General features: G+C 36.0%; 1 protein-coding gene and 1 long non-coding RNA gene across 3 annotated transcripts in view; both read left to right on the top strand.

Moving 5' to 3' along the window:
- The first annotated feature begins 3019 nt into the window (after positions 1-3019).
- cntnap5a (contactin associated protein family member 5a) overlaps positions 3020-27236 on the top strand; it is a 71889-nt gene continuing 47672 nt past the window's right edge. The window contains 2 exon segments of the mRNA XM_042763622.1: positions 3020-3464; positions 25089-25199. Of these exon segments, the coding sequence (XP_042619556.1) occupies positions 3359-3464; positions 25089-25199 (217 nt within the window). The 5' untranslated portion in view covers positions 3020-3358.
- Positions 14153-16963, top strand: LOC122146112. Of its 2 annotated transcripts, none has more exons than XR_006160797.1 (4): positions 14153-14213; positions 14389-14458; positions 16295-16546; positions 16692-16963. It is a non-coding gene; the product is annotated as an uncharacterized LOC122146112 (long non-coding RNA). The 2 variants fall into 2 exon arrangements; XR_006160798.1 differs by having other exon boundaries at positions 16295-16431.

Below are 27236 nucleotides of genomic sequence, written 5' to 3' on the forward strand. Positions count from 1 at the left end.
ATATAATTAACAATGTAGAATTTATTCATTATATATTTTAATGATTTGTGCAAAAACATAAGATTTTTTAATGCATAATGTTAAGCCATAGTACACTATTTGAATCTATCATCTATCAAACCAGATTCTCAACCTCTGAATTCTGTATTTCCAGGAATAAATACCATATGGAAAGTACCCAAGAGCTCAAGATCATTGGATATTGGATATGATTGGTATACAGCTTTAAGCAGTCATATTCTTCATTGTGGTGAGATTGTATCTGTTTCTGAGTGTGATATAAGAGATCTTGAAATATTTAACATCCTGCAACCTTCGAGACTTTACAATAAACAGTATATTTTAAATGGTTTTCCATCTTTAAGAAGGCGATGTTTAACCAAAATTGGATTTGTATGGCTGAAACAAAGTGTCAAAATGGCCTTGTAATTTAATAGCGATTCAGTACAGACTAAGACTTGACATCCGACAAGAAAAAGCTCAGGGTAAGACCTTAAGGGAGAGTCTATTGAGCTGCTAGATAAATGGAAACTGAATGCATTTATGCAGATGGTGGAGATAGTGCCGTCAGTAGAAGGCAGGGCACATGAATCACATTTTTTTTTTTTTTTTAAACATTATGCACATGAATAAATACTCTGAAGCTCAATACAACTTATACTACTAAAGTGGTTTTGCACATAGATTAGGTTACTTTTAATATGAATTAAATAGTGTATAATGATTCTATAATTGGACAGTCTAACTTCAGCAATACATTCTCTAGAAACACATTGAAAATCTATTTCCATCACAACCACTGGAAAAGAAAACAGAAACTAGCATGCACGGTTGAAAAGTCCTCAGATATAGAGTGCGTAATACTAGCATCCTTGTGGCGCTGAGATTGTGAATCTTTTTGCACTAATTAGACCACAAGCATATTTATTGCACACAATTGATGCTTAACAGTGCATTTAGTATTGATCCATGTAACATGAAGTAGTGCAAATATAGAAAAAAAAGGTTCACAGCTCATGAATAAGATCAATTAATTGCAAACTGCAAGGAAAAACACAGAGTGGTCATGTATTTGTTTAAGCAAACCATTTCATGAGCAATATGTTCTGTACTCATTATCTAATAGCATCATGCATGGTGTTTGTTAATAGTTACTGTTAATACGTAATTGATAGGGAGATATCAAAGTGCTGGTGACGTCACGTCTCTCTTAATACTTCAAAATGTAGATCTTTTGTATTTTGACCCATGAGAAAATGAACATCTGAACTGAGAGGGTCAAACTTTAAATATTAATGCCATTGTCACTGCATTCTGTCCCTTGTGAAGCTTGTTTATGCTCTCTTATGTGATAACAGGCTTATCACTCACCCCAGTGGGAGATAAGTCCTGACCGCAACATTAAGTAATTTGACTGTTGCACAAACACACTTATCATCCAACTGTCTACCACCGGCTTTGAACTTCCTTTGGAATATTTTCATCGAACTGTCCACATTTTTTCTCATGAGTATGAGTCTAGGTAAATGAGGTGACACTGTACTGAACAAGAATCTTGCTGTGGTGATTAAGTTTCGGTCACTGGTTAGTTTAAGGTTGTTTAACCCACCTGCTGTTGATCTGGCCAGTGATGCAGTCAGCATGATTTGAGCAGGTGAGACTAAATTACCAAATGGAATGGAATTGATTTCATTTACATTTATGCTTTGGGCAGACAACTTTTTCCCCAAACCAAGTTAAAATGCATTAAGGGTTTACACTTCATCTGTTCATGTATGCTCAGTTAATCAATCCCATGACCTTGTTGTTGCTAGCGCCATGCTACTCCTTGTGCTACAGCCATGGCTTCTTTAGTTTGCTGTTGTTAAACAATTAAATGAGATAACAAAGCTGGTTTTATTAAAGGTTGATACTTGACTTTAAATGTATCAGGTACTAAACAAACACTTTTCATGTATTGATTAATGGAATTTGAACATAATTCATTGTTTTTTACCACTACTTCCTGTTCATTCTTTAATTGTAAATCATTTAGTCCTCACTAAGGATAATGGAGCAGCAGTTGAATGAATCAGTGGGCAGGTGTTGTCATCCCATTTAAAGCCTATGGGTGTCACCAGCTGTCTAGTAAAGTAAGATGGATGAGACCCAAAAGTGTTTACAACCAGCAGCCTAAGAAAAAATATATCAATAAATAAATGTTGCACATACAGTAACTGAAAAGATAGGAGCACAGGATGGCAAACACTTTAAAAATGTATGCAGAACATCCATCTTTATTCAGAATTATAAGTGGTCAGTGACACTGATGGTCAACTTCATTGTTGTTTAAGTTATCACAAACTGTCCTTCCATACTGGAAATCAGGTTTGTCGTTCATAATCTAATGAAGTGGAGTTTGGCCACTAAAATGAATACTTATCAGCATCCATAAATCACATTTTCACAAATATTGTCTTGATTATTGACTAAGATTATTATGACAATTGTTACAATGACCTATAATTACGCCGACAACTAAAAAAGGGTGTGAAATGTCAACTAGAAAGTAAAGGTACATTATATAAGCTTAATTAACTCACTGCTGTTTGGTTGTCTTTACCAATCGCAATTAATTAAGCTGGTAGCTTTGTGTTGGAACATGGAACATTTCTAGCTGGTCTAAGGTAAAAATTAACTACACTTAGCTTGTCTTATATAAATAATCAAATCAAAGCGTCTGCTAAATGAATAGATGTAGAGGTCTAACCAAGTCTTTAGCTGGTCCAAGCTGGTTATGTATACTAGCTCAACCAGCTGTTCATACTACCTTAAGGTGGTCAAGCTGGAACATGTTTGCTGGTCAACCAGCTGATAAATCACTTGCCAACTAATCAACTAATGACCAGCTTTGGCTATCTTAGAACAACTGGAAGCCAGCTACCATGTTCCTAATCATCTACAACAGGGTCTGTCCTCGTGGAGCTGTCCATGGTCCTTAAAGCTTGTCGGCTCACAATTCACTGATGAAATCACTATGCCCTGATGAATATCCCACATATATAATTTTCCACATCGTTAGCCTTCAAAACAAACATGTCATATGGGACTGACTTCAGATGCATTTGGAGCTCAACCAGTGTTTGTTTTGGAAAATGAGGGGCGCGTGGCAAAGGAGGGAGCGCGTTGTTTGTGTGTGCGCGCGTTAGAGGGATGATGATGACGGCGTTTGGGGAGCTGTGGGTGTCTTTAAGAGCTTCTTTCTGCTCCTCACTGGTGTCAGGATAGAGAGGCACGAGCCACTGAAATACTCACGAGAACAGAGATACGCGCGAATCGTATTGGAAATACGTTAATTTTCATATACATTTAGGATATAATGCCATCGGGAAACCTGGACATCATGCAGTTGCCAAAGTCACGGGCTTTTGCTGTCAGTTTTACGCTGCTCTCCGTTCTCAGCTCGGCAATGTGCGCCAGTCACTGTAAGTACCTGCAGTGCCGTTCAATATTGTATTAAAAGTTATGTTTTCTTTAGATGTATTTTTATTAGACCAAATGGTTTCATGCAGATGTTTCAATTCAGTTTAGTTGTTGAAAGAGTGCAGGGGATTTAAAGACGACTCCTGCTAATGTAAACTTTTACTGGATCTGATGAACCCGTAACAATGCACAATGAATGACTATCATGATTCTACTTCTCATAAGCATCTGCCGAAAGACAGTGGAGCAGGTTTGAGAGACTGAGCATTTCAAATTCGATCGCTGTATCACGGAAATTGAGGCTTAAAAAACAGTCATTGAGACAAATATCCTTTCTCGATTAGGCATCTAGTGGAGTCAGAGCGATGTTGTATCATTTTATTTAAACGTCTGGTAACTCATGCTTCTTATTGTTTTTTATTTTTATTTTTTAATTTTTTTTTTGTGTGTGTGTGTGTGTGTGTCTCAAACTTTGGTATAATATTCTCATAAGTGTCTGCTGCAAAACAGTTTACAAATCTACTAAGCTGCTTATCACTAAAGTGTCTAAATTAATGTCAAGTACAGAGAGAGCTGTTGTTAAATTCTATGCATTGGAATGCCTGAATGGCTGTAACACTAATAAAGGAAGGGAATGTTGTTCATAATTATGTAATTCCCCACTACCAGCCTCATATTATTGTAAACATTTTATAGGAAACATTTTAAATCACAAGATCAAGTAATATTGTAAACAAATATAGAAATATGTAAAACTTAGAAAACTAATTCTAAATGCATAGGTATGTGTGTTAGTCACAAATGTTCATATACTGTCCTATTTTGTTACAATATTCTCCATCTGTTCAGACATATTTCTAGTTATTTTAATGCGTATGTCAGATCTGTATATAAGATATCCTGCTGATTCAAATGACACCATTCCTGTCAATTGACGTTCATTATTCAATCGCATGATCTTGAATTAAAATATACACCTGGTGTGAAATGATTCTTTCTTACCTCACAATTGTTTTGAAGAGACTGGTGGTATTATGATCTATAGCTCATGTCTGATCGGTTAAACTGATGGTGTTGTCTGCTCTTTAGTCTCCTCTGTGCTATGTTAATGTTGTACTTGTAGTTATGTTTGCCAAAAAGTCAGATTTACACTTTTGATTTCCATTGTCATTCCAACACACTTCATTATATTTTCAGTACTGCCGTTGATTGTCATTTCTCTGTATGAAGCTTGCGTTAGCGTTCTCACTCTAAGTCAGTGCAACCTCAGCTATGATTGTGTGAATCTGGTACATTTTCTGTATTATTAAGATGACAAACATGCAATGGGACGTATCTGTAGGTTTCAATAGACATGTGTCATTTTTATGTGTTACGAGTCAGTTTGCATCCTTACAAAATACGAAGAAAAAAAAAAAAAACCTTCCTTAGTCATTCATGGTTGTGCTCTACATGAGATGTGCTTTGTGGATCGGGATCAGATGAAGTGAATCCTCACTGAGGACATGCAAAAGGATATTCTCATATTTACCAAAGGGGTACCAGAATAAAGCTGGAGATTCATCTTGCCCTTGTCATCGTGTCAGGTAACAGAGATAATGGTTGCTTCTGTCTCTCTCTCAGGAGCCATTGGCTCTGCTCTCAAAGAGGGATAACAAGGGGATGTCCTTTCAGATCTGGTGTCCCTGGAAGAACAACTACATCCCTTTTACTGTGACCACTGGGACAGTGGAGGGTCCCAACATGACACAAGATGAAAGCCTTGTTTCACCTGGCTAGGGCAAACAGTGAGTCAGGGCCCAGGGGCTCAGTGTTTTCTGACATTGTCTGTCGACATGATTGTATTAAAAATGTCCAGCACTTTTTACTCTAAAAATAAATCAAAGTAGAGATGCAAAATGATTGATTCAAGTCATAGAGAATTGTTGTGTTGTGTTGAGGCATGTTTGTGAATACACAAGAGACTTGCATGCATGTTTTAGATACCTCAGCATCGTTAGAACACACTGTGCTGAATTTCACACCAGCTGGCCAGTTAGTGAGAAGAATAGTCAAATAACCCCTTCAAGGACAGTGAAACCAGACATTGACATTGCAGCACTGGTTGCCATTTATTTGCTTTTACTCTCTTAAAAATAAGGTGGTGAGGAAGAATCTTTGATTGATGTCTTATTTTAATAATTTCTTGGTTCCCCAAAGAACTTTTTTTGTGGCAAACCTTTTCTTAACCTTTTTGGAATAGTATGCTTACATACACTATTAAAAATAAAGGTTACATTTTAAATTCCCCAAAGATTCCCAGTCAGTTTACTAAACAGTTCTTAAAGAACTTTATGTGAAGAACATTTTAACAATCTGAAGAACCTTTTGTTCAATGGAAAGGTTCCATGGGAGGTCTTTGGAACTCATGATTTAACTGAAGATTTTTAAGTTCTTAGAGCTACACTATACACCCTAACAAAGAATCTATTTATTTTTAAAGGAGTATTCTGGGTTGAAATTTATTCAATCTGTTAAGCTTCAATAAAGTCTCGATGAAACAAAAGTAGTGACAGATATTCTTCCATATTGTGATTATCAAGGGAAATATATGATTGAAAGAAAACAATTTAAGCTGGTGTTTTATCCATCGGTTGTTGATTGCATGAAGGCAGCTCTGAATGCGAGTTTGTGATTGATTTTAAGAAAGGGGTGGAGTTTAAGAAGACTCATTGCCTGAAGAAGTCGGGCATACATCACCATAAAGAAGTTTGAGTGATGACATTTTGATTGCAAATGTTTAAAAAAGAAATGCATAGATAAATTGTTCATAATTTGATTTTAGAAAATCGTTTGAATTTTCACTTAATGTCAACTTTAACAGTGTATGCTGTTGTTTTTCTTAGACCAAGACTGAATATATAGACTGAATCATACTGCGTTGTCAGTCAGTCCATCTATAATGCCTGAAGCTAAAAGTTCTTTCTAGATTTCTGTCTTTGAAGTTTAACTTCAAGTTTGAAGTGCAAAATGTGTGCACTGACCCAAACAGGACACCGATATTTATTCAGTTTGAATGCATGTCAGAGTGCTTTTGTGGTACAGGAGGACTGATTTAACATTCTAAATACAACTCCCCTCTCAGTGGGGGAGAGCGAAGTCTTGTTGGGCATTAGCATGATAGAGTCATTTATTTCAACTTTCTTATGAGGTCAAACACGGGGGGCTGTTTAAGGGAGCTCTCCCGTGGAGCTGACCAGATTTCCCGTGGGCATCGAGGGGGAGGAAATCTTTGAGGATTTTTTTATTTTTTATTATTCTGTTTCAAGTATAATAGTTTGGCACTAGAGTTACAGTAGATGAGACATGACCGATTCATATTTTCTTTCAAATATTAATGCACAACCAACTTGCTTCTGTTATAATGTATATGAAAAATGAATAATTTGCACTGAAACACCTTGGAAAGTAATAAAAGGGAAGATGGAGAGAATGTCATTAACACTACATTGCGCAATATAAATCACCTTAAAAAAGACTAGAGGCGGTGGAAAGCATTGACAGTATTGTCCATATTGTTAACTTGACTTCATCTCCATGCTGATTTATGCTGTGTGGGTGTCAGAGCATGAAAATATTGATTAATCAAGGCTTTATTCAGCCTAAATCACTGTATCACCTGCTACACATCTGCAGAGGGAGTTACATAAAACAGAATGAAACAGATTTTTGCTAAATTTCTGATGCTGACAAACAAGGTTAGTGGATAGTCAGCAGATTCTCTGGATATTCTGTTTACAATCTTATGAAGACACATTTTCATTTACCTGTGTTTGTCCTGAAATGCTGACATTGACTCACGTGATGATCTTAGACAATAACAGCAGCCTTATTGGTTCTTCTATGCCTAAATCATAGAGTAGATTATTGTGGACCACCTTATTCTTGTAGATCATGTATCTATTATCTATCACTGATCTGAGATGAGCTGTGTCCGGTGGAGCTATGACCTGTTAGGCGGCTTCTGGTCATTCAGCCAGTTATATAAGAGTCATTGAAAAACATATGCTGTCTCATTCACTCAGTTGTTATGACTAGATGAACAACATTTTTGGATCATGAATCTTTTTAATCAGTGTTTTTTCGTACAAGAATGAATTGCTTTTGCAGATATTACAATTCAGTTGCAGTTATAGCACACAAATGGCTCTACCTTTGTTCTTTGTGTAATAATCCATCATGCTGTTCCTCTTCCTCTTCCTCTTCTTTCCTCAGTGTAAACATAAATATATAACAGCTAGTTTCTCTGGAGTAACAGCATAGCCTGTTCTCTCGTTCTTTTTAAAATATGGCTCATGAGAGACTAAATGATTTATTTAGTTTTCTCTCAAATGTTTACAGCATTAGTATGTGTAATATTTATTCAAGGAAAGTTAAACAATATGTTTAAAGTCCATGCCAGGAAAGAAAAAGTAGGTCAAATGTTATTTTATATTTTTTATTCTTCTTTTTGGTTCCGATTTAATCAAGCTGAATTAACTGAGGCCATGCAATCTTACTTAAATGTAAAGTTAAAATAGCTCCGTTAATTCCTCTGATGCTATGAAAATTGTCTTAATTGTCAGTTTGAGATGAGCACAAACAAGGAACTAGAACACAACTGTGGCCTCTCATTACTTGTTTGCTTTCATCTAATATCTTTTGATGATAGAATCTGGAAAATGATCAGTCCTAAATGAATGAGGCTTTTGCACACAGGCTTTACTTGAGCTATTGGCAGGATGACACTGTTGCTGGTCTAGTTTCAATTATTTGAGAATAATTCATGAGAAATGCACATTAAATGGTGGTTTGCATTGCTTTACATCTTGCATTCTCGATTCTTTCATCTATTATATGTCTCTAGTGAGCTCTCAGTATTAATTATGTATCTCAAATCTTCATGCAGTCGCCACTCTAGTAAATGTTCTTATTATAACAGCCATGATAATGCATGCAATCAACCTTCCTTCATGTGCATTCAATATTCCTCTCCAATTAAAAAGTGATTCTCAAGCAGATAAGACATGTAGACATGAGTATGTACTATAACTTGTCAGAGTCAAGTTAGATAGTATTTCATTTGATTTTTTGATTATAGTGTCTCAGTATATCTGCAACACAGGAAGAATAGAACAGAAATGTAATGCAACAATGGCTCCATCTGGATGTTAATCCTGAAGCTTTCCTCTGAATATTTTAAAATCTCTCCCAAAAATAGTTTTTTTTTTTCAAACCACATACTTGGCGTACCAGTTTTAATGTTGTTCTTTCTTGAAACTTAAACTGGTGCTCCCGTGTTCTTTTTCATTATATTTAGTATATATGTATTCAGAATGCATATATGATACAATTATATTTATGCATTTGACAGACACTTTTATCCAAATTGCCTCACATTCAAGGTAGGCACACCTACAGTACACATTTTTGATGTCTTGATAAATATTTTATATACTACTGTTCAGAAGTGTAGGGTTGTAAGGTTTTTAATGATATTGAACAAAAGAAGTCTCTTATGCTCACGGTTTTTTTTTTTTTTTTTTTTTTTTTTTTTTTTTTTTTTGACATTGTGAACTATTATTATTATTTAAAATAACAGTTTTCTACTTTAATATTATTTTAAAATGTAATTTCTACCTGCGATGGCAAAGCTGTTTTTTCAGCATTACTCTAGTCTTAAGTATCACATGATCCTTCTGAAATTATTCTAATACGCTAATTTGCTGCTTAAGAAACATTTGAAAACAGTTATGTTGCTTTTTTGTGTTGATTATTTTTGTTTTATTTATTTGTTTATTTATTTAGCTTTTTTTAGGATTCTTTGGTAAGTAGACAGTTCAAAAGAACACCATTTAAGTAGAAATCCTTTTGTAAAATTAAATGCATTTTACTGTCACTTTTGACCAATTTAATACATCCCTGCTAATAGAAGTATTCATTTCTTTCCCTTCCCCCCCAAAAAGCTCAACTGACCTCAGTTTTTTTAACAGCAGTGTATGCAATTATTTGAATATTATTATATGCACATTTAAGTGATTGAAGTGTAATATAAATAAGTGTGTTTTATCTCCATGTGGGCATTTGGAGAGGAAGAGATGCTGCTGTTTTAAACAGTATGCTTATGCAATATCTAAAGTATTTAGCATATGCCACTTCAGTGCTGCTCTCTCTTGATCCCTTTCACTGCACCAAATGCCCAGTGGGATAATTTTCAAAAGACACTTTTTTTCCAGTTTCACTCATCTCATCACAACCTCATGAGAGTATTAAAAATAAAAACTTTTCTGGGAGGGACTTTTATCCTTACACCATACTCCTTAGTGTTAAGATTACCAAAGCATGCTTTGAAATGTTGGATCTTTTTTGAAAGGAAAAGAATAAAAGAGTCCCGTGTCCCATTCCAAATGATTTAACCTCTCCCAGTTAAAACCTCATTCCATCCTGGAATCCAAAGTATGTTACTCTGAAGTTCTTAAACTGTGATGTGGTAACATTATCATGCTCTTTGAAGGCACACACTGAAAAACAGAGATTGAAAGGCCGAACATCAGCAAAAGTAAAACATGCTCAACTTTTTTTTTCTTGCATTTTTTTTCCCCCATCATGAACCAAATGCTGGGCAGCCTTGTGACATTTCCGTGAGCCAGCTGGGGGGCAAAGCATGTGCCCCACCATCTGGGGTGATGGGTTGGAAGCAGCCCAACTGTCATTGTCCTGTAACAGCAGATACACTTTCCCTGATGTGATATTAACCAGAAGCTCACAGGACAATAACCTCAGGCATTTCCTCACTATGTCCAACATAACAGGTTAACAACTGGCACTGGTGTCAAGACCTACTATTTCAGACTAGAAAATGTAGGAATCAGTGGTAGCTGTGGAATTAAGTCACCTAGCCATTGACCAACACTGTCTAAATAACCTTCGACTTAATTTGATATGTCGGTCAATTAACCACTTCTTCAAAAATGGTCCGGCATTGTGTGCCATTGGAGACATTTTTACTATCATGATCTTTGGTCAGTGGTTCATGTATGTGGTATGTGCTTCATGCTGCTCTTTATCTTTTCTTTTCTGCTTGCACTATGATGCTTGATGTTGCTTTCTAGCCGTTATTTTCATTCCTCAATTTTCATGCTCAATGTTTATTGAAGAAAAAGTCTGCCATCAAAAAAAGGTTCACGCTTCATAACAGAAGGCTGTATTGAAATCTGCCATGAATCCTTGAGCTACTTGATCTGTCTGTGTTGCAAGACACCTCATTCCATTCATTTCTCTTTCAGAGCTTCTTTACAAGCATGCCAGTAAACTCATTTAATCTCATATACCAAAACCATCAACTCAATTTTAAAAAATCCATCTTTTCAACATCCATTTCATTATGTCCTGCATTATAACACAGTTATAATTTCTTTTGTCTTTTAGATTCCAAACACAACACACCTACCTGATATGTCTGGTTTTGTTCTGGCTCACGTAGAGGCGAGAAGCAGAAATCTTTTCGCTGGGAGACAGAAAGCAATTTGTTGACATTATTGAGTCAGATCTCTTTGTAGAGCAATGTTTGGTTTGGTGAAGTGCAGGCTGCCTAATTAGGGATAGAGGGATGCCAATCTCCCGTACAGCTCGGAGGCCACGGAATAACAGCTGTTCAAAAGCTATTAGGAGGAAATGCTGACCAATAATGCTGAAAAATGAGAGCTGGCAGAGTAACCAACACAAAACATGTCTTGCAGCCGAGGAAAGTGGGGAAAATGACAAGAGACATTCATCAAAATCTATTCAAGTTACAAAAATATGATGTTTTAATTTATTTAGCAATGTCGGACAGTATGTTCATCTATGGGCAATCTGACAAGCCAAGAAAGTCTAATCGAAGACATTTAATTTAGTAATGAATTATTCTGAGATTATCACAGTAAGACCAGGCATACTCCGAGGCATCAAGATTATTCAAACTGACATGCCACAGATTTTTGATCCAAATGGATTTCAAATGGAACTTCCAAATGACAAAAAAATATATATATATTTTTACATTATTGAAGGTGCAAAATTAATAGTGACCTAAAGTTGTTGCCTTTTGGTTAATTTAGCTGTTTTAAAGCCAAAATTCTTGCAAATGCAGATTTTGTGTGTAGGTGGTTGGGGGAATCTGTCCAAAATGTTATAAAATATTAATCTGACAACATATTGAATATTTTTAGAATTTAATGGTATACGTGTTATATTTAAGTTTAAATGTCACACTCACAATAGGGAATCTGTGTTGCAGGAGACTCAGATTAAGGACTACAGAGAACACCCTCTGTTGCTGCTGCACTGCCAGACACCTATGCATAGATGAAAATGTAGGATGCTATCTGGCTGTGATGATCACTGGCAGTCAAGTTCAGTTCATTATAAAAATGTATATTATATCAGGATTTGAATCCAACCCCCGTGCACACTATAAAATGATACCACAAGGCTATCATGACTCACAGTCTCACAAAGAAGTGCCAGATATGTCACTGAAGCCCCCTCAAAAAAAGTAGGTGCATGATGCCTCTGGGCATATTCCATAGAAAACAATTATTTATTGTCTTACAAAGATCACTATATCCAATTAAGATGAAAAAAATGCACAAAATATGTTAAAAAGCTTTTATATTAACTTTTTGTGATATAATGTGTTGTACTGGGGCTTTAGGGAGCATTCAACCTATCCACTTATATAAAAAAAATCCTCTCCTGTGTAAAATACTGGGTCGTGCTGGCTGCTTTTAATTATGAGCAGTTGTGCTCTCAGGGTGTAACATGCTGTTTTACATCCTTTGCTTGAGTCTCATCAACAGCTTGGATGATGCTAAAAATTAACTTGGCTAGGTTTCCTGGTGGGTGACCTTCTCTTGATCAATTTAAAAGTTGTCTTGGCCATGTGGTCCCTACAGTTTTCTGGCAAATATTCACAGAATTAGCATGAACCTTTTTTATTTTAAGTTGCTATATGACTACCTACTGTGGTTTTTCACATAATATGCAATGCATTGAGCTCTTTGGACTGTGCTGTGTCAGTGTCTTGCTGATATGATTTTAGTCAACTGAAGTTATCATTGACTATGTTTACAGGCCTGGATACACTTTCTACTTAAAATCACTGGAGAGAATAAAGTATCAAGGCATTGAGTGATGTTCCTATTAGGCTTCGTGATGCATATCTGTCTCAGAATATATTCCATCCCAATCTGCAAGAGAAGGTCAAGTTCTCATATGGTTTGTCTTTGGAACAATATTTTCATGCTAACTGCTGGGCCAGCAAATCCTGTGTGCATGCAGAGCTACTGCTTTAGGACATTACTCACGTTTTCAAAAAGTGACCACACACACCACTAATGACAGTCTCCTCACTACTGCTGAAAATAAAAACATCTCAGAGCAGTCTGGACCTGTTTTAGATAGGCGACACTGTTCATTTTCTGGCAAAAGCTTGCACAAGCTGTTACTGGAACAAGACAATGTCTATTACTGGCACTGGCTGGTTAGGCTGGCTATTGTTGCAGGTAGACCATCTCAAACTGTGTAGCAATGCCAAAACCAGCATGAAAGTGGCCAAACATAAGTCCCGCAAGGCCTTTTCACTTTTAGAATGAGAGAACTGAGAGACCTGTTTCGTCCAAATCAAAATCTGACTAACCAATGAGATAAGCTTTTGGTCACATTTCCTGAGCTGCTGTGGCTGTATAATCCATCTCGTTGATGGCACTAAAGCTGTATGGAGACACCAGCAGTGGAATCCTTCCCTGGTCACTATGGAAAGTCTGCTAATATTTGTGCATATATATGTGCATATAAAATTGATGTTCATAAATATATTCCTGCAGTGGTGCTCTTTTACTCGTATAATGCACACACACAAAAAGGAAATATGCTTCTCAAAATGCAAACTTACTTTTCCCCTCATTTTATGTACCTCCTATATTTTATTTTATTATACTTGGTATGTACTTATAATTTGCAACGTTCATTATTTATTTATATGATTGTACCTTGTGTAACATCATGGGATCTCAGTTATGTTTTACAATTAATTTCAACTACACTTTTAAAATGTACACTACCGTTCAAAAGTTTGAGGTTTATACGATTTTTAAAATGTTTTTTAAGAGTCTATTATGCTTACCAAGGCTGGATTTATTTCATCCAAAAATATTGCAATGTTGTAAAATATATTACAATTTCATATAATTTTCTGTTTGAATATATCTTAAAGTGTCATTTATTTCTGTGATGAAAAGCTGAATTTTCAGCAGCCATTACTCCAATTTTTGGTGTCACATGAAATTTCTTATTATTATCAGTATTAAAAACATTGTGCTGTTTAATATTTTTGAGAAAACTGATAAATTTTTTGTCATGTCATTCTTTGATGAATGTGACATTTAAAAGACCAGCATTTATTTAAATTAAAAATCTTTTGCAAAATTATAATTTTAAATTTTTTTTTCAGCTAACCATCAGACAAACAAATATCTATAATACACTTATAATTCATGCAAGAAACTGAACAGTATTTATAGGCCTATCGTTTTTGCCACCTATGGAAGTGTCAGTGATCCATTTGAGAGATAGGTGGCGGTAATGCACTTATAAGTCTGCGATCAGCCGTAAAGCAAGAAGAAGAAGAAGAAGAAGAGGTGAACACACTCAGGACAGTTAAGACAGCTCAGACATTGCGGTGAAAATCAGAGGTAAAAAAACTATATAAATACTTGCACAGACCGATCGTTTTGTGTCTTTACACATCAGTGTTTCATCACGAGCTGCAGGGTCTAATTTGGTTTTGTTTGTGTATGTTTTATGACTCTCAAATCTGTGATTCCCTTCCACTGACATTATATGACTGACAGACTACAATGGTTTCAGATAAAAATCTCCGTTTTTGTTCTGCTGAAGAAAACAAAGTCACCTAATCTACATCTTGGATGCCCTGGGGGTAAGCAGATAAACAACAAATTTTCATTTTTGGGTGAACTATCCCTTTAGTGCATACTAGCTCAGTGATAGCAATGGCTGAGAGAGAATACTGGAGCTGATAGCTTTGTATTGTTTAACCTGCATTTCAACCTGCTGAGATTGTAGAAAAAACAGTGAGCTCAGATAGTCTGTCAGTATAACTTTCTCTAATCAGCTCACCTGCCAGCAGTGAGTCTCAGTCTCAGTTGTAGGCTACACTAGAACTACACAAGCATTCAGTATTATTACCCTTACAAAAAATAACTGCGGTACATTGAAGTACAACTGCAGTAAAACTGCAGTACAAAGTAGTTTAACTGCAGTACAATGAAGTATAACTGGAGATTTTCAGTATAATGAAGTATATACAGTAACTGCAGTTGATTAAAATTCATCAGCAGTAAATCTGCAGTACAATGAAGTCCAACTGTAGATTTGCAGTATAATGAAGTACAGATACAATATAACTGCAGTACAATGAAGTACAACTGTAGATTTGCAGGATAATGAAGTACAGATACAATATAACCGCAGTTCAGTGATATGCTAAAATGCATGTGAAGATTTCAGATGCAAAAACGTCCAAGTCTGTCTGATAAAATTTATTGTATTTATTTTTATGAGCATTTTTTTTTAAATAAAGCTCCTACAATAAGGTTCAGTAATTTCACTTTAATGGCAATGAGGTTCTTTTCATTGCCATTAAAGTCTTCATGTATAGGCCATGTACTGCAATTATGCTGTACAGTGCAACATGTAGCACAAAATGTTGTGGTTACAGTATTGGCAAGTGTTTTTTAATTTATTTATTTTTTCTTAAAATGTTTGTAATACAGACTTTCTGTAAAATATTCGTACAAAAATATTTTTGTACAAAAAATATTTGCCTATGGAATATTTCACCCCTCATAGATTAATGGCCGCACGTGAGATCTTCCTTCGCGCCAAAGGTCGTTGTCCTGACAACGAGTCTCGCGAGCAGCTGATTACTGATAACGGAAAATCAGCGTCTTATCCGTAGTGTCTACTGCAGGATGGATATAAAAGTATAAAATAGCCTACGTTTTGGTTTGACAACATCATTAATACGTGAACAATCACAATTAAAGCAAAAAAACATAACAACATTACACCCCAAGACCGTTTCCGAAAGAGAAGTTCATCAGGCGAGTTGAAGCGTTGACTTTGTCGAGTCATCCAGTTTAGCGGTGAGTATAATCTCTAATGTCCTCATATATCTTTAGTTATAATTTTAGAGAGATGTAAAAAGACTTCCAGACATCCTCGAGGCATTCTAGGTGTATATGACTTTCTTCTTTCAGACGAATCCAGTCGGAGTTATATTAAAAATTGTCCTGGCTATTCCAAGCTCTATCATTGCACTCAGTGGGTGTTGCAGTGCTTCAGTCCAAAAGAAGTTAATAAAAAGCACCCATCCATAAAAAAATGGCACGGCTGAACAGGGGGTAAACAAAGGCCTCCTGTAGCAAATCGATATGTTTTTGTAAGAGAAATATCCATATTCAAAATGTAATATTCACTTTAATCTAGCTTGCGCTCACTGTTGTAAACAGAAGCAGTTCGGGGCGGATGACGTATGATTTCGGCACAATAACTGTGGAACACATATGTTCTATATACTGTATTCTAACAGTATATTTACATATATTTGTGAATTATATATTTATTTCAATTTTTTGTTTTTTTAATTTAAGGTTAGAATTTTGAACGAAAAACCAAAATTATAAAGAGGACAAATAATTGTGGAGGACTCTGTACAGTATTTAAACATGATTGTGTCTATGCTTTTTTCCAGAAAAACATGTTATTGCGCAAGGGGTAGTGGCATGGACTATCAGTGGAGGGTCAGAAAGCTCTGAGATTTCATTATAAAGATCTTCATTTGTGTTCTGAAGATGAACAAAAGACTTGTGGGTTTGGAACGACATGAGGGTGAGTAATTGATGACAGAATTTTCATTTTTGGGTGAACCAACCTTTTAACTTCTTTTACCTGGGGTGTTCAAAGACATTTTAAATGCTGACCAGTATGCCATAAGAAATGAACTGTGAGTAGTATGAATACTTTTCACAAACACTTGGTGACATCACAATTCAAGATTTATTTTAAAATCTAATCTAAGATTTATGCCTGTAGTGAAAAAAGTAACTGAAACTTTCAGAATTTCTGATAGTTTTTGTTTGTTTTTCCAGACTACATAAAGGCAGATAAAGGCAGTCATAAGAACCAAGCGGAACGATGAGGATAAGCTCTTCAAAAGATGAAACCTGCATGAATACTGAGGGAAGAAATGTTCATGATTGTTTGATTTGTAAATAAACACTAAGTACATTTAGTGTAACTCTCAGTCTGTTATTTTAAGTTTAAGGAAAAGTAAAATGATTTAATGTTGCATTGCTGTTTGAGGCATTCACTGTTGTTCATTATATTGCAGATGTGTGCAAATAAAACTTGTTATTCTGAATATTCTGGTTGCATTTCAGTGTTACTGTACTGCATTTTATTAGTATTGCACTTCAGTTGTATTTAATTGTACTTCAGTTGTATTATATATTGCAGTACTTCTGCAGTTTTATTGCAGTATAATTTTAGTACTACTTCAGCTGTATTACAGTAATACTGTGGTTCTATTGCATTTGTTTGTTATTAATACTACAGCTCTACTGCAGTTGTATTTCAATAGTACTTCAGAGTTTTTTTGTGTCCAAAAAACATATAACCAAAAAACGTGTCCAAAAAACATATAAAACATATAAAAAACCTGCAGTATTTTTTAAAAAACTGCAGTTAATTTTTGTAAGGGTAGGGACTGAATACTGTCTTGCATCATTTTTTAAGCCTCAGCAAATTAGCATTTTTAGCCTTAGCATTGTGCGTTGACCTCTTGACTACACTGAATGCTTACAAAGGTCAAAAGACATTTAGATGCAGTCAGACACTTTATGACATGCATTAATGCAACCACAAGTGTCCTCGTTAATCTGTTGACAATTGTGAAATATAATTAAATTATGATTAAAGATGGATGGCTCGCTCTAGACCAATGCTGATAGAATCAGATACTGAGAGCTTTCATTTCCCAGCATGTGTTGGAGTGAGAAAGCTATTTATGCTCATCATTGAGAGCAGGATAATACAATTACATTGATGCCAAATACATATTATCACAAAGGGCCAGTTTTTGACAATTAATCTTTTACTAACATGAATGCACAGACTGAAGAACAAAAACAAAAGCCACTTGAGCTAAATGAAAATGGTCATTCTTTGAGAAAAGTAATTATGAGAAATGAGAGCAAAGGTTAGGAGAGACACTGAATTACTAGCTAACGTAAATCTAAGCAAAACTACTAACTGCAAGGGCATGATTTGAATTTGAGTGTGCGATTCACATACCATGTTCACATGAAATCTGGAAGTCAGTGTATTTTTCTCTGGTGGTTTTATGTAAACATCCATGCATTCAAGACATGCACACACTGAATAAAACAACAGAATGTTGTAAAACCTGTTCACATGTTGAGCAAAATTGGTGTAATATGGAAAATGATTGGGAGTAAAACATGATTAGCATACCGATTTTTGCCCATATTGCACTCTGTTTGTTCTGGTGTTTTATTTGATGTACTGTATGCATATCTCTTTGCATTCAGAAGTCAAAACCAAAGAGAAACCATACACACTTTCAGATCTTTTCTAATAACAAGCTACGATGTAGCACCCACCTCAACAGTCATCTTTTTCTCTGTCTCTCTGATATGTAAAGTTAGAAATCTGAGTCATTCTATTGAACCAGTCCGTTTGTATGGTTTGAGGAAATGAACAGATGCACAAAACTGAGCCACTGATTTGACTCAATGTACTATGTACTATTGTTTAGATACATATAAGGGTGTTTTGTTTTATTTAGTAGTGTTTAAAATTACCTTACTTGAATAAATGCTCAAATAAAGTGTAGTGAGTGTAATATGAATTACATTTCTCACAGCTAATGATACTTTTTAATTATGATGTAGAGAAAAATGAGAGGAATAGAGATCAGTCAGGAAGAATGAAAGGGTTAAATCATAAAGAGCTTGAATGGTGCTGTTAGAGCGTGTGACAGTGTGATCAACATAATCCCAGAGGAGCTCTGATGTATTACGGCTGATATGTAATAGACACGCCGGGAGAATAAGACACTCAGATGTATGAAAACAGCTTGATCCTCTTCATTTGCCAGTTAAATCAGTATTATAGGCATCTGTTCACATACATGATATGAGTGCAGTCAAGTCAGGTCATGCAGAGGGTTTTTCAGCAATATGGAATGATATTTTACCTCATCTGCACTCAACCCTTGTTTCTTCATTGAGCTAAAAACATTGTTTGAAACCCTCCAGCCTGTCGTGGACACCATTTGAAACCAAACGGATCCGCTAAATGAACACAGCTCTCGACTCACAGATGGCTGGAATGCAGTGATTATTGTAATCGCTTGGCGGCCAGTTTTCACTGTGTCCTCGCTTGCTCTCCAGCAGATTAGAGCTTCTTGCTGTGCACTGGCGTGGAGATGAGGAACAATGGAGAGAGCGTCGGAGTCCAAGCAGATCTGCAACCCTGCCTTATCCCGGATCAGTGGCCTGTGAGTGCTGACACGCTCAGATTGCTGTACTCGTAATCTGCCACTCCACGCTGGAGGCACAGTAATCTTAAACGCAGCTCAACGAGCACACAGGGAGAACCAGGGCCGCCACAGGCTTTCTCTATAAGGTTCTGTCATCGGCCTTGTAAGTTTGTTCAATAATGCGAAAGGAAATTCCTTTCCTTTCATCAAAAGATTCAGATTTGTTCAATCATTTGCACTAAATTCCAGATCAAAATGGATCTGCATGAGTGTCTCTTAGGTTTATGTAAATGATACTGAGACTAGTGAGTTTCAGAGAGCACTCAAAACACATTAATTTATTTCCTTACATGTCCTGTAAAAAAAGAAGCAACTTGGGGATTACGTCTTGGAATTTTCTCTTTCATCAATCTTTCCATCTTGCATATGCCATACCAGTTTTTATGCCTTGTGTTATGCCCTTTGTGACATGTTCATAGAATTAGTATCTTCAGTATGGTGAATGGCACGTGGTGCACTATAAGGGACATGAACGATTAAGTTAGAGCTGTGAAATTAATCGAAATACAGTTTCGATTTCGGCCTCCAATGACTATGAAAATAAATAATAGAGAAAATATGATTACTGTGCCCTATTCCACCCCCTTTCTAGCAGTGCGCTTTCGCTATCATGTAACGTGACTTTTGCAAAATGGGACGTGCTTGATTTATTAAAGTTGATTAAATGTATTCATGTTTTGAAAAATGCAAAAGATAACGCACTGTTCCTCAGATGTTTTTTTGTGCATGCACTCCGACACAGAACAGAATTAAGACATGTATAAATTCATCTTTTAGCTTAAGGTGCATCCCTAAGCGTTCAAATACAGGCAAAAAAAAGTGTCAAAATGCGGCTCTTGGTGATTATTCATGTAAACATTTGTTGGTTATGTCTTAAGTGAACGTTAACAGTTTAGAATGAAAATATGCATGTAACAGTAAATTGGATCCATGCAGCTCTTAATCCTGCTGTCGACTGTGCTTAATATTAATCAAACAACAAAAGACAGAGAGAAAATCACTCACTACTCTTGACTGAAGGCCCTTTTTTAGCTGTAATAAGAAGCAAAGAAAGTTTGATTATTCTTACAGTGAAGACTATGCTGTTTTATTATTACATTAATTTATTCCATTTCTGTAGTAAGCTGTTAAATGAATACTTTAGACTTGCGTAAAAACTTAAAGGGATACTCCACCCCAAAATGAAAATTTTGTCATTAATCACTTACCCCCATGTCGTTCCAAACCCGTAAAAGTTCCGTTCGTCACAATTTAAGATATTTTAGATGAAAACCGAGAGGCCTGTGACTGTCCCATAGACTGGCAAGTAAATAACAGTGTCAAGGTCCATAAAAGGTATGAAAGTCGTCGTCAGAATACTCCATCTGCCATCAGACGTGCAATCTGGGTTATATGAAGCGACGGGAACACTTTTTGTAAGCTAAGAAAACAAAAATAACGACTTTATTCAATAATCCTGGCCGATACAGCACGTAGCATATGGTGATATGAAGAGACAGAGGAGACTGTTGACAAAGGAATTGTTGAATAAAGTCGTTATTTTTGTTTTCTTAGCTTACAAAAAGTGTTCCTGTCGCTTCATATAATTCAGATTGCACGTCTGATGGCAGATGGAGTATTCTGACGATGTATATGGCAGTGGGGATGGTTCTCAACTCCAGGCCCACTGCTCTGCACATTTTGGACACCTGTCATCAGCTCATTAGGAGAGAGATCCATGGAACTTTTCACCCAAAACATCTTAAATTGTGATGCGAAGACGAACGGAGCTTTTACGGGTTTGGAACGACATGGGGGTAAGTGATTAATGACAAAATATTCATTTTGGGGTGGAGTATCCCTTAAAAGGCACTTTTTTCAGTTGTCTTTATTGTTTTTGTCATTTGCTTTTATTATTGTATTACTGACAGTCTAATTATTTTTAATAATTTTTGAGGACCTTTTTTTTTTTTTTTTTTTTACTTTACCATTTAAGTTACCATTTAATTCTGCTGTGGTATTGAGAATTGTGCAATGTCGCTGGTCCCTAAACTGTAGATGTCATAGCAACCTTATTTAAAGAAAATACTTGATATATATTGCTATCTTTAAATAAATCACTCATATAAAGTTTTTGTCATGTGGCCCACTCATAATCGTGTTAAATAGTTGTGATTACAATATTGACCAAAATAATCGTGATTATAATTTTTGCCATATTCAAGCAGCCCTAGTGTAAATGTGATTTTGATTGGGGCGAAAGAAGTCTGGTTTCGCATTGTAATGCAAACCACTGCAGCGCGCACACAGTCTGCTCCGGTCCAGAGACAAGATAGCACAGAGCGGCTCATATGCGTAAGTGGGCACAGACCACAAAATGTATTGGACCCATTTGAATTCTACAAAGAATGCTATATGTTATTGCAAAATGGGTAAGATTAGGAGGAGAAACTGTAAGACAGACTTGATATTAGAAACAGCACTGTCAAGAAGAAAAGATAACACCAGTGCCATTCACCATTATATTACACACTGTTCAAACTACACATTCTCAGCATGATTACCGTCATTGTTTTGCTGTAGTAACAGTTTCATATTGAATCTAAGGGGGTAATTTATTACACTATGGCTGTCCTAAGCCGTCAAATGCAGCTTTAAAAAGCTCAACGGCTCGGACCCAAGCTGATATAAATGATATGCTATTGGCAATTTTAAAAAGGGGGTGGAGGCGCTTGATACATCCCACCCTGTCTTCCTGTTTCAGTTGAATTTACGTCACCACATAGAATAACGCTGCGTGTTTCAAGCAAAGTACCTTTAAGGCAAGTCATTTCACTCAGCGGCCATCTTTGAATAACCTCTCGGACATGCAATTGGAGCTCCTATATCTTTGAATGGGGAAACATCAAATTCTCCAAAACTGGTCGCTAAGCTTACGAATAAATTTCATATTTGAAATCACCAATGAAATCTGACAACAACTGTCTCATAAATATTTCTTCTTTAAAAAAGCTTAGTTTTCAGGCTAGACCACCCAGTGTGCATGAACAGTTGTAATCACACTTCTCAGAGCACTGACTTTTTCTATAGCAACCGGGACTTCTCACAGCAGCTGCAGTGACGCAATGACTTAGGCCTTGTCCACACTAATACGTTTTCATTTGAAAACGCATATTTTTCTCTCGGTTTTGGCCTTCTGTCCACATTGAGACATCAATTTGTCAAGGACGCTCTCCAAAATGGATAAATGTGAAAAATTTCGCGTTGTAGTATGGACTGTGAAAATGGAGGCTTTTAAAAATTATGTTATGCTAAGAACATTAGAACATGTTTAGTCATGTGAAGCATATTGTACCAATAGAAATCTATGATTATACCAGTAATTGTGGCTGTTATGTGCTATTCACTTTCACACTGTGAAAACTTATCATGCCTGTCTTGTCTGTATCATCTCAGTGAGCTTTTATGAGGTTTTACACATGTGCAGTACGGCAAATTTGACGTTTTCTGCCGCTTCAGTGTGGATGAGAAACTTTTGGAAAACGCTTGAAAACGCTAGTGTGGACGGAGAGCATTTTAAAATGAAAACTCAGATGTATCCAGATTAATTTAGACGTAGCCTTATACCGATTTTCGATTGGCTCTTTTATACAGAAGGCGGGGCTTCCTTAGATAGAGCGGCCATATTGAGTGTTGCATTTTTCCCCATTCAAAACTATAGGGGTGACACGTCTACATATTCTTAAGTCTTTGGTTTCAAGGCACTTTAAATGAAACCTTTAAGCACACTTCTTTTTTCACAAGAGGCATGAAGATTTTCTCTGACGTGAAGTGAAACACAATGGGTCACGTCAATTTAACATGGTGAAACAAGGGGAGGGGGTGACCTGCACCATACATAATTAAAACCCTTAAAAAACTATTTTGAGTAAATCTCATGTAAGTGTACACCATACAGATGACTCTTCACAATAGGTCAATTTGTTTCTTAATGTGTAAAACTTTTTCAGTTAGCACCAAATTAACTGACTGTACCTTCATTGCTTACTGTGTATGGAGACTATAATAGCCATCTTTATAATAAATGCCAAATACAGTTGTTTTTTTTTTCCTGTTAAATGTCAGTGTTGTGCCATCATCATCTGGCAAAATTACTCAAAACTCAAATTCCCATAAATGGATGAACGTTCATTACTTTAATCTGATGGAATTCATGCTAACTCAGATTTGTACAGTCTGCTTGAAGAAGAGCTTTTCATTTCCTAATGATTAACGTTTCATGGCAGCCTTCACAAAAGTGGTTTTGTTGTCTAATTCTTTTGGTCTCATCACTGGGAATCTGCAAAGGTCAAGAGAGCTTAAACATATAAGAATATGACAAGAAGAGATTCAGACACTGCAGTGACTTCACATATGTATGAAGGTCAAAATTGGTTAGCGCTTAGCAGGAGGGTAATAGCTGAACATATGTCATCTAAATTTAAAAGGAGGGGTTATCTGGAGAATGCAGCATTTGCCTGCGATGTTTTTTATTCATATTCAGAATGTATAGATCAGACCCTGTGAGCTTACAACAAGTGATGATTATCATTTCCTGATGTTAATAGCTATCAATTTTAAGTGCCATTTTAAGCCTTTGACTCTGGCTTTTAACTTTGGACGGCAAACATAAAGTACGGCAGAATGTTTTTAAATGGAAATGTCTTTGTGGAATACAACACCGGTAGGGAGCTGACCGAGAAATCCCATGTAATTATTGATATTCAGTTACCCTTTCATATCTCTTTCTTCCTGCCTCAAGGCCTTTGCTTGCAATGCAAAATAGTTCACATCATTTGGGGAGCTGTTATGAAAACTACAGTGAAAGAAGTTCAGCATCTATACCAGACACCCAAGAGAAGGTTCAAGAAGAGGTTGTCGACATGATTAAATTCATTAAATTCAATTAAATTCATTCCGTATTTAAGTCATTGTTAAAAACATGCGTTTGTCTTTACAGTTAAGGAATGGCACATGCAGTGTTTAAAAGACGGTTTTGAAGTAATTATGTCCTGAAGCTATTGTAGGTCTTATTGAGGACATTTCATGTGTTCACATTTTCATACAAATGTCCTCAGTATGAAAAGTCCTCAATACCTCTCAGAATGTTTATTTTTATGGGCAAGATTTTTAATAAATGTTTTTGGAAATTTCTAGATTAACGTGTTTTTGTGATGAATTTTGTAAGCTAGGCATAATTATTATTTTTTGACTGTATAGAATAAATAGGTGATTTATTGTCTCGTCTGTGAACTTTACATGATAATATAGCACATAACCTTTTCCATCAAACAGTAAAGTCAGGACCCCTACTGAGTTTTAACCCTAATTATGACACTTTACCAAAGTACAGCAGTATATTTTGCTGTTACCATAGAGATAACCTTCAGCAGTTGCTTTCTTGACCCAGAAACCTGTTTTTCTCTCCATCTCATTTTTAAGCTTCTGACCATGAAGGCATTATTATTATTTTAATAATTACAAAGATTATACAACCTTTAAAACATTTAAAACCATGTCAATGCCAAACCTTTGTGTGTGAATTTTTTTAATTATTTTCAAATAACTGCTAAACTTAATTTCAGCTCAGATCTGTATGCTTCATGTTGTCCTTCAAATGTACAGGTAATAGAATGTTGCAACTTCTGAAATTATTAAGAAAAAAGTTCACTCAGTTATTCAAACTCTCAAAATATTGCAACTTGGTTTGATATGAACAAAAGAGTTATTCCACACTATCAGGATTATTTGAAGGTATCATTATTAATGAAGAGATCTCACCTGTGTGATGGATGATCTGAACAGAAAAAGATTTGTCTAAGGAAAATCTGTTACACATACATAAGTAGAGGGGTTTGTTTTCACATTCGCTAATATTTGTCTGTTTTATTATTGTGTTATCCAGACAGCTGTGATGGATCTCTGGCATCTTTTCTGCCTGCAACTTCCTTTCAGAGCTCTTCACATTTCTCAGACAGTCGTGCTGCGTACTTTGCCAAATTAAACAAAATAGATGGTAAGTTCTCCTTTGCATGTTAATTCATTCATGTGTGTCAGTTAAGGAGACAATATAGATTACACTTGGGAAATGTAAGCCTTCTTAGTGTTCTGGGAGCCTTTTTATTTATGAACTCTTTAAACCTTTACTGAGTACAGTAACCCTTTTTTGCCTATAGACTATATGTATGTGAGTTTGTAACGGTGTCATTCTTTTACATTTGTAAATATTGACACAGTACTGTTCAAAAGTTTGGGGTCTGAAATAAATTAATAGTTTTATGTGACACTAATCTGACACTGATGATTGGAGTAATAGCTGTTTAAATTTCAGCTTTACCATCAGAGAATTAAAATGAAATTATTAAAATAGAAAACAGTTATTTTACATTGAGACAATATTTTACAATGTTACTGTTTGTGCTGTATTTCAGATTAAATAAATGCAGTCTTTCAAAAACATTTAAAAAATCTTACCAACCCTAAACTTTTGAACCATAGTGTACATGTTCATGTATTTATGTACAGGTGCATCTCAATAAATTAGAATGTCATGGAAAAGTTCTTTTATTCCAGTAATTCAACTCAAATTGTGAAACTCGTGTATTAAATAAATTCAATTTAATTCATTTAACAAAAACCCACCAATTCACTTTCTCAACAAATTAAAATATGGTGACATGTGAATCAGCTAATCAACTCAAAACACCTGCAAAGGTTTCCTGAGCCTTCAAAATGGTCCCTCAGTTTGGTTCACTAGGCTACCCAATCATGGGGAAGACTGCTGATCTGACAGTTCTCCAGAAGACAATCACTGACACCCTTCACAACGACGGTGAGCCACAGACATTCATTGCCAAAGAATCTGGCTGTTCACAGAGTGCTGTATCCAAGCATGTTAACAGAGAGTTGAGTGGAAGGAAAAAGTGTGGAAGAAAAAGATGCACAACCAACCGAGAGAACTGCAGCCTTATTAGGATTGTCAAGCAAAATCGATTCAAGAATTTTAGTGAACATCACAAGGAATGGACTGAGGCTGGGGTCAAGGCATCAAGAGCCACAACACACAGACGTGTCAAGGAATTTGGCTACAGTTGTCGTATTCCTCTTGTTAAGCCACTCCTGAACCACAGACAACATCAGAGGCGTCTTACCTGGGGTAAGGAGAAGAAGAACTGGACTGTTGCCCAGTGGTCCAAAGTCCTCTATTCAGATGAGAGCAAGTTTTGTATTTCATTTGGAAACCAAGGTCCTAGAGTCTGGAGGAAGGGTGGAGAAGCTCATAGCCCAAGTTGCTTGAAGTCCAATGTTAAGTTTCCACAGTCTGTGATGATTTGGGGTGCAATGTGATCTGCTGATGTTGGTCCATTGTGTTTTTTGAAAACCGAAGTCACTGCACCCGTTTACAAAGAAATTTTGGAGCACTTCATGCTTCCTTCTCCTGACCTGCTTTTTGAAGATGCTGATTTCAGTTTCCAGCAGGATTTGGCACCTGCCCACACTGCCAAAAGCACCAAAAGTTGGTAAAAAGACCATGGTGTTGGTGTGCTTGACTGGCCAGCAAACTCACCAGACCTGAACCCCATAGAGAATCTATGGGGTATTGTCAAGAGAAAAATGAGAAACAAGAGACCAAAAAATGCAGATGAGCTGAAGGGCACTGTCCAAGAAACCTGGGCTTCCATACCACCTCAGCAGTGCCACAAACTGATCACCTCCATGCCACGCCGAATTGAGCGAGTAATTAAAGCAAAAGGAGCCTTTGAGTATGTACAGTAAATGAACATACTTTCCAGAAGGCCAACAATTCACTAAAATTATTATTTTTTTTTTGGTCTTATGAAGTATTCTAATTTGTTGAGATTGGTGGGTTTTTGTTAAATGTGAGCCAAAGTCATCACAATTAAAAGAACCAAAGACTTAAACTACTTCAGTCTGTGTGCATTGAATTTATTTAATACACGAGTTCATAATTTGAGTTTTCCACGACATTCTAATTTATTGAGATGCACCTGTATATTGTGTAAGGTTTGTTTAAGGTTATAACATAAAACTA

This window comes from Cyprinus carpio, chromosome A9 (genome assembly GCF_018340385.1).
Source record: "Cyprinus carpio isolate SPL01 chromosome A9, ASM1834038v1, whole genome shotgun sequence".
Classification (NCBI taxonomy): Eukaryota; Metazoa; Chordata; class Actinopteri; order Cypriniformes; family Cyprinidae; genus Cyprinus; species Cyprinus carpio.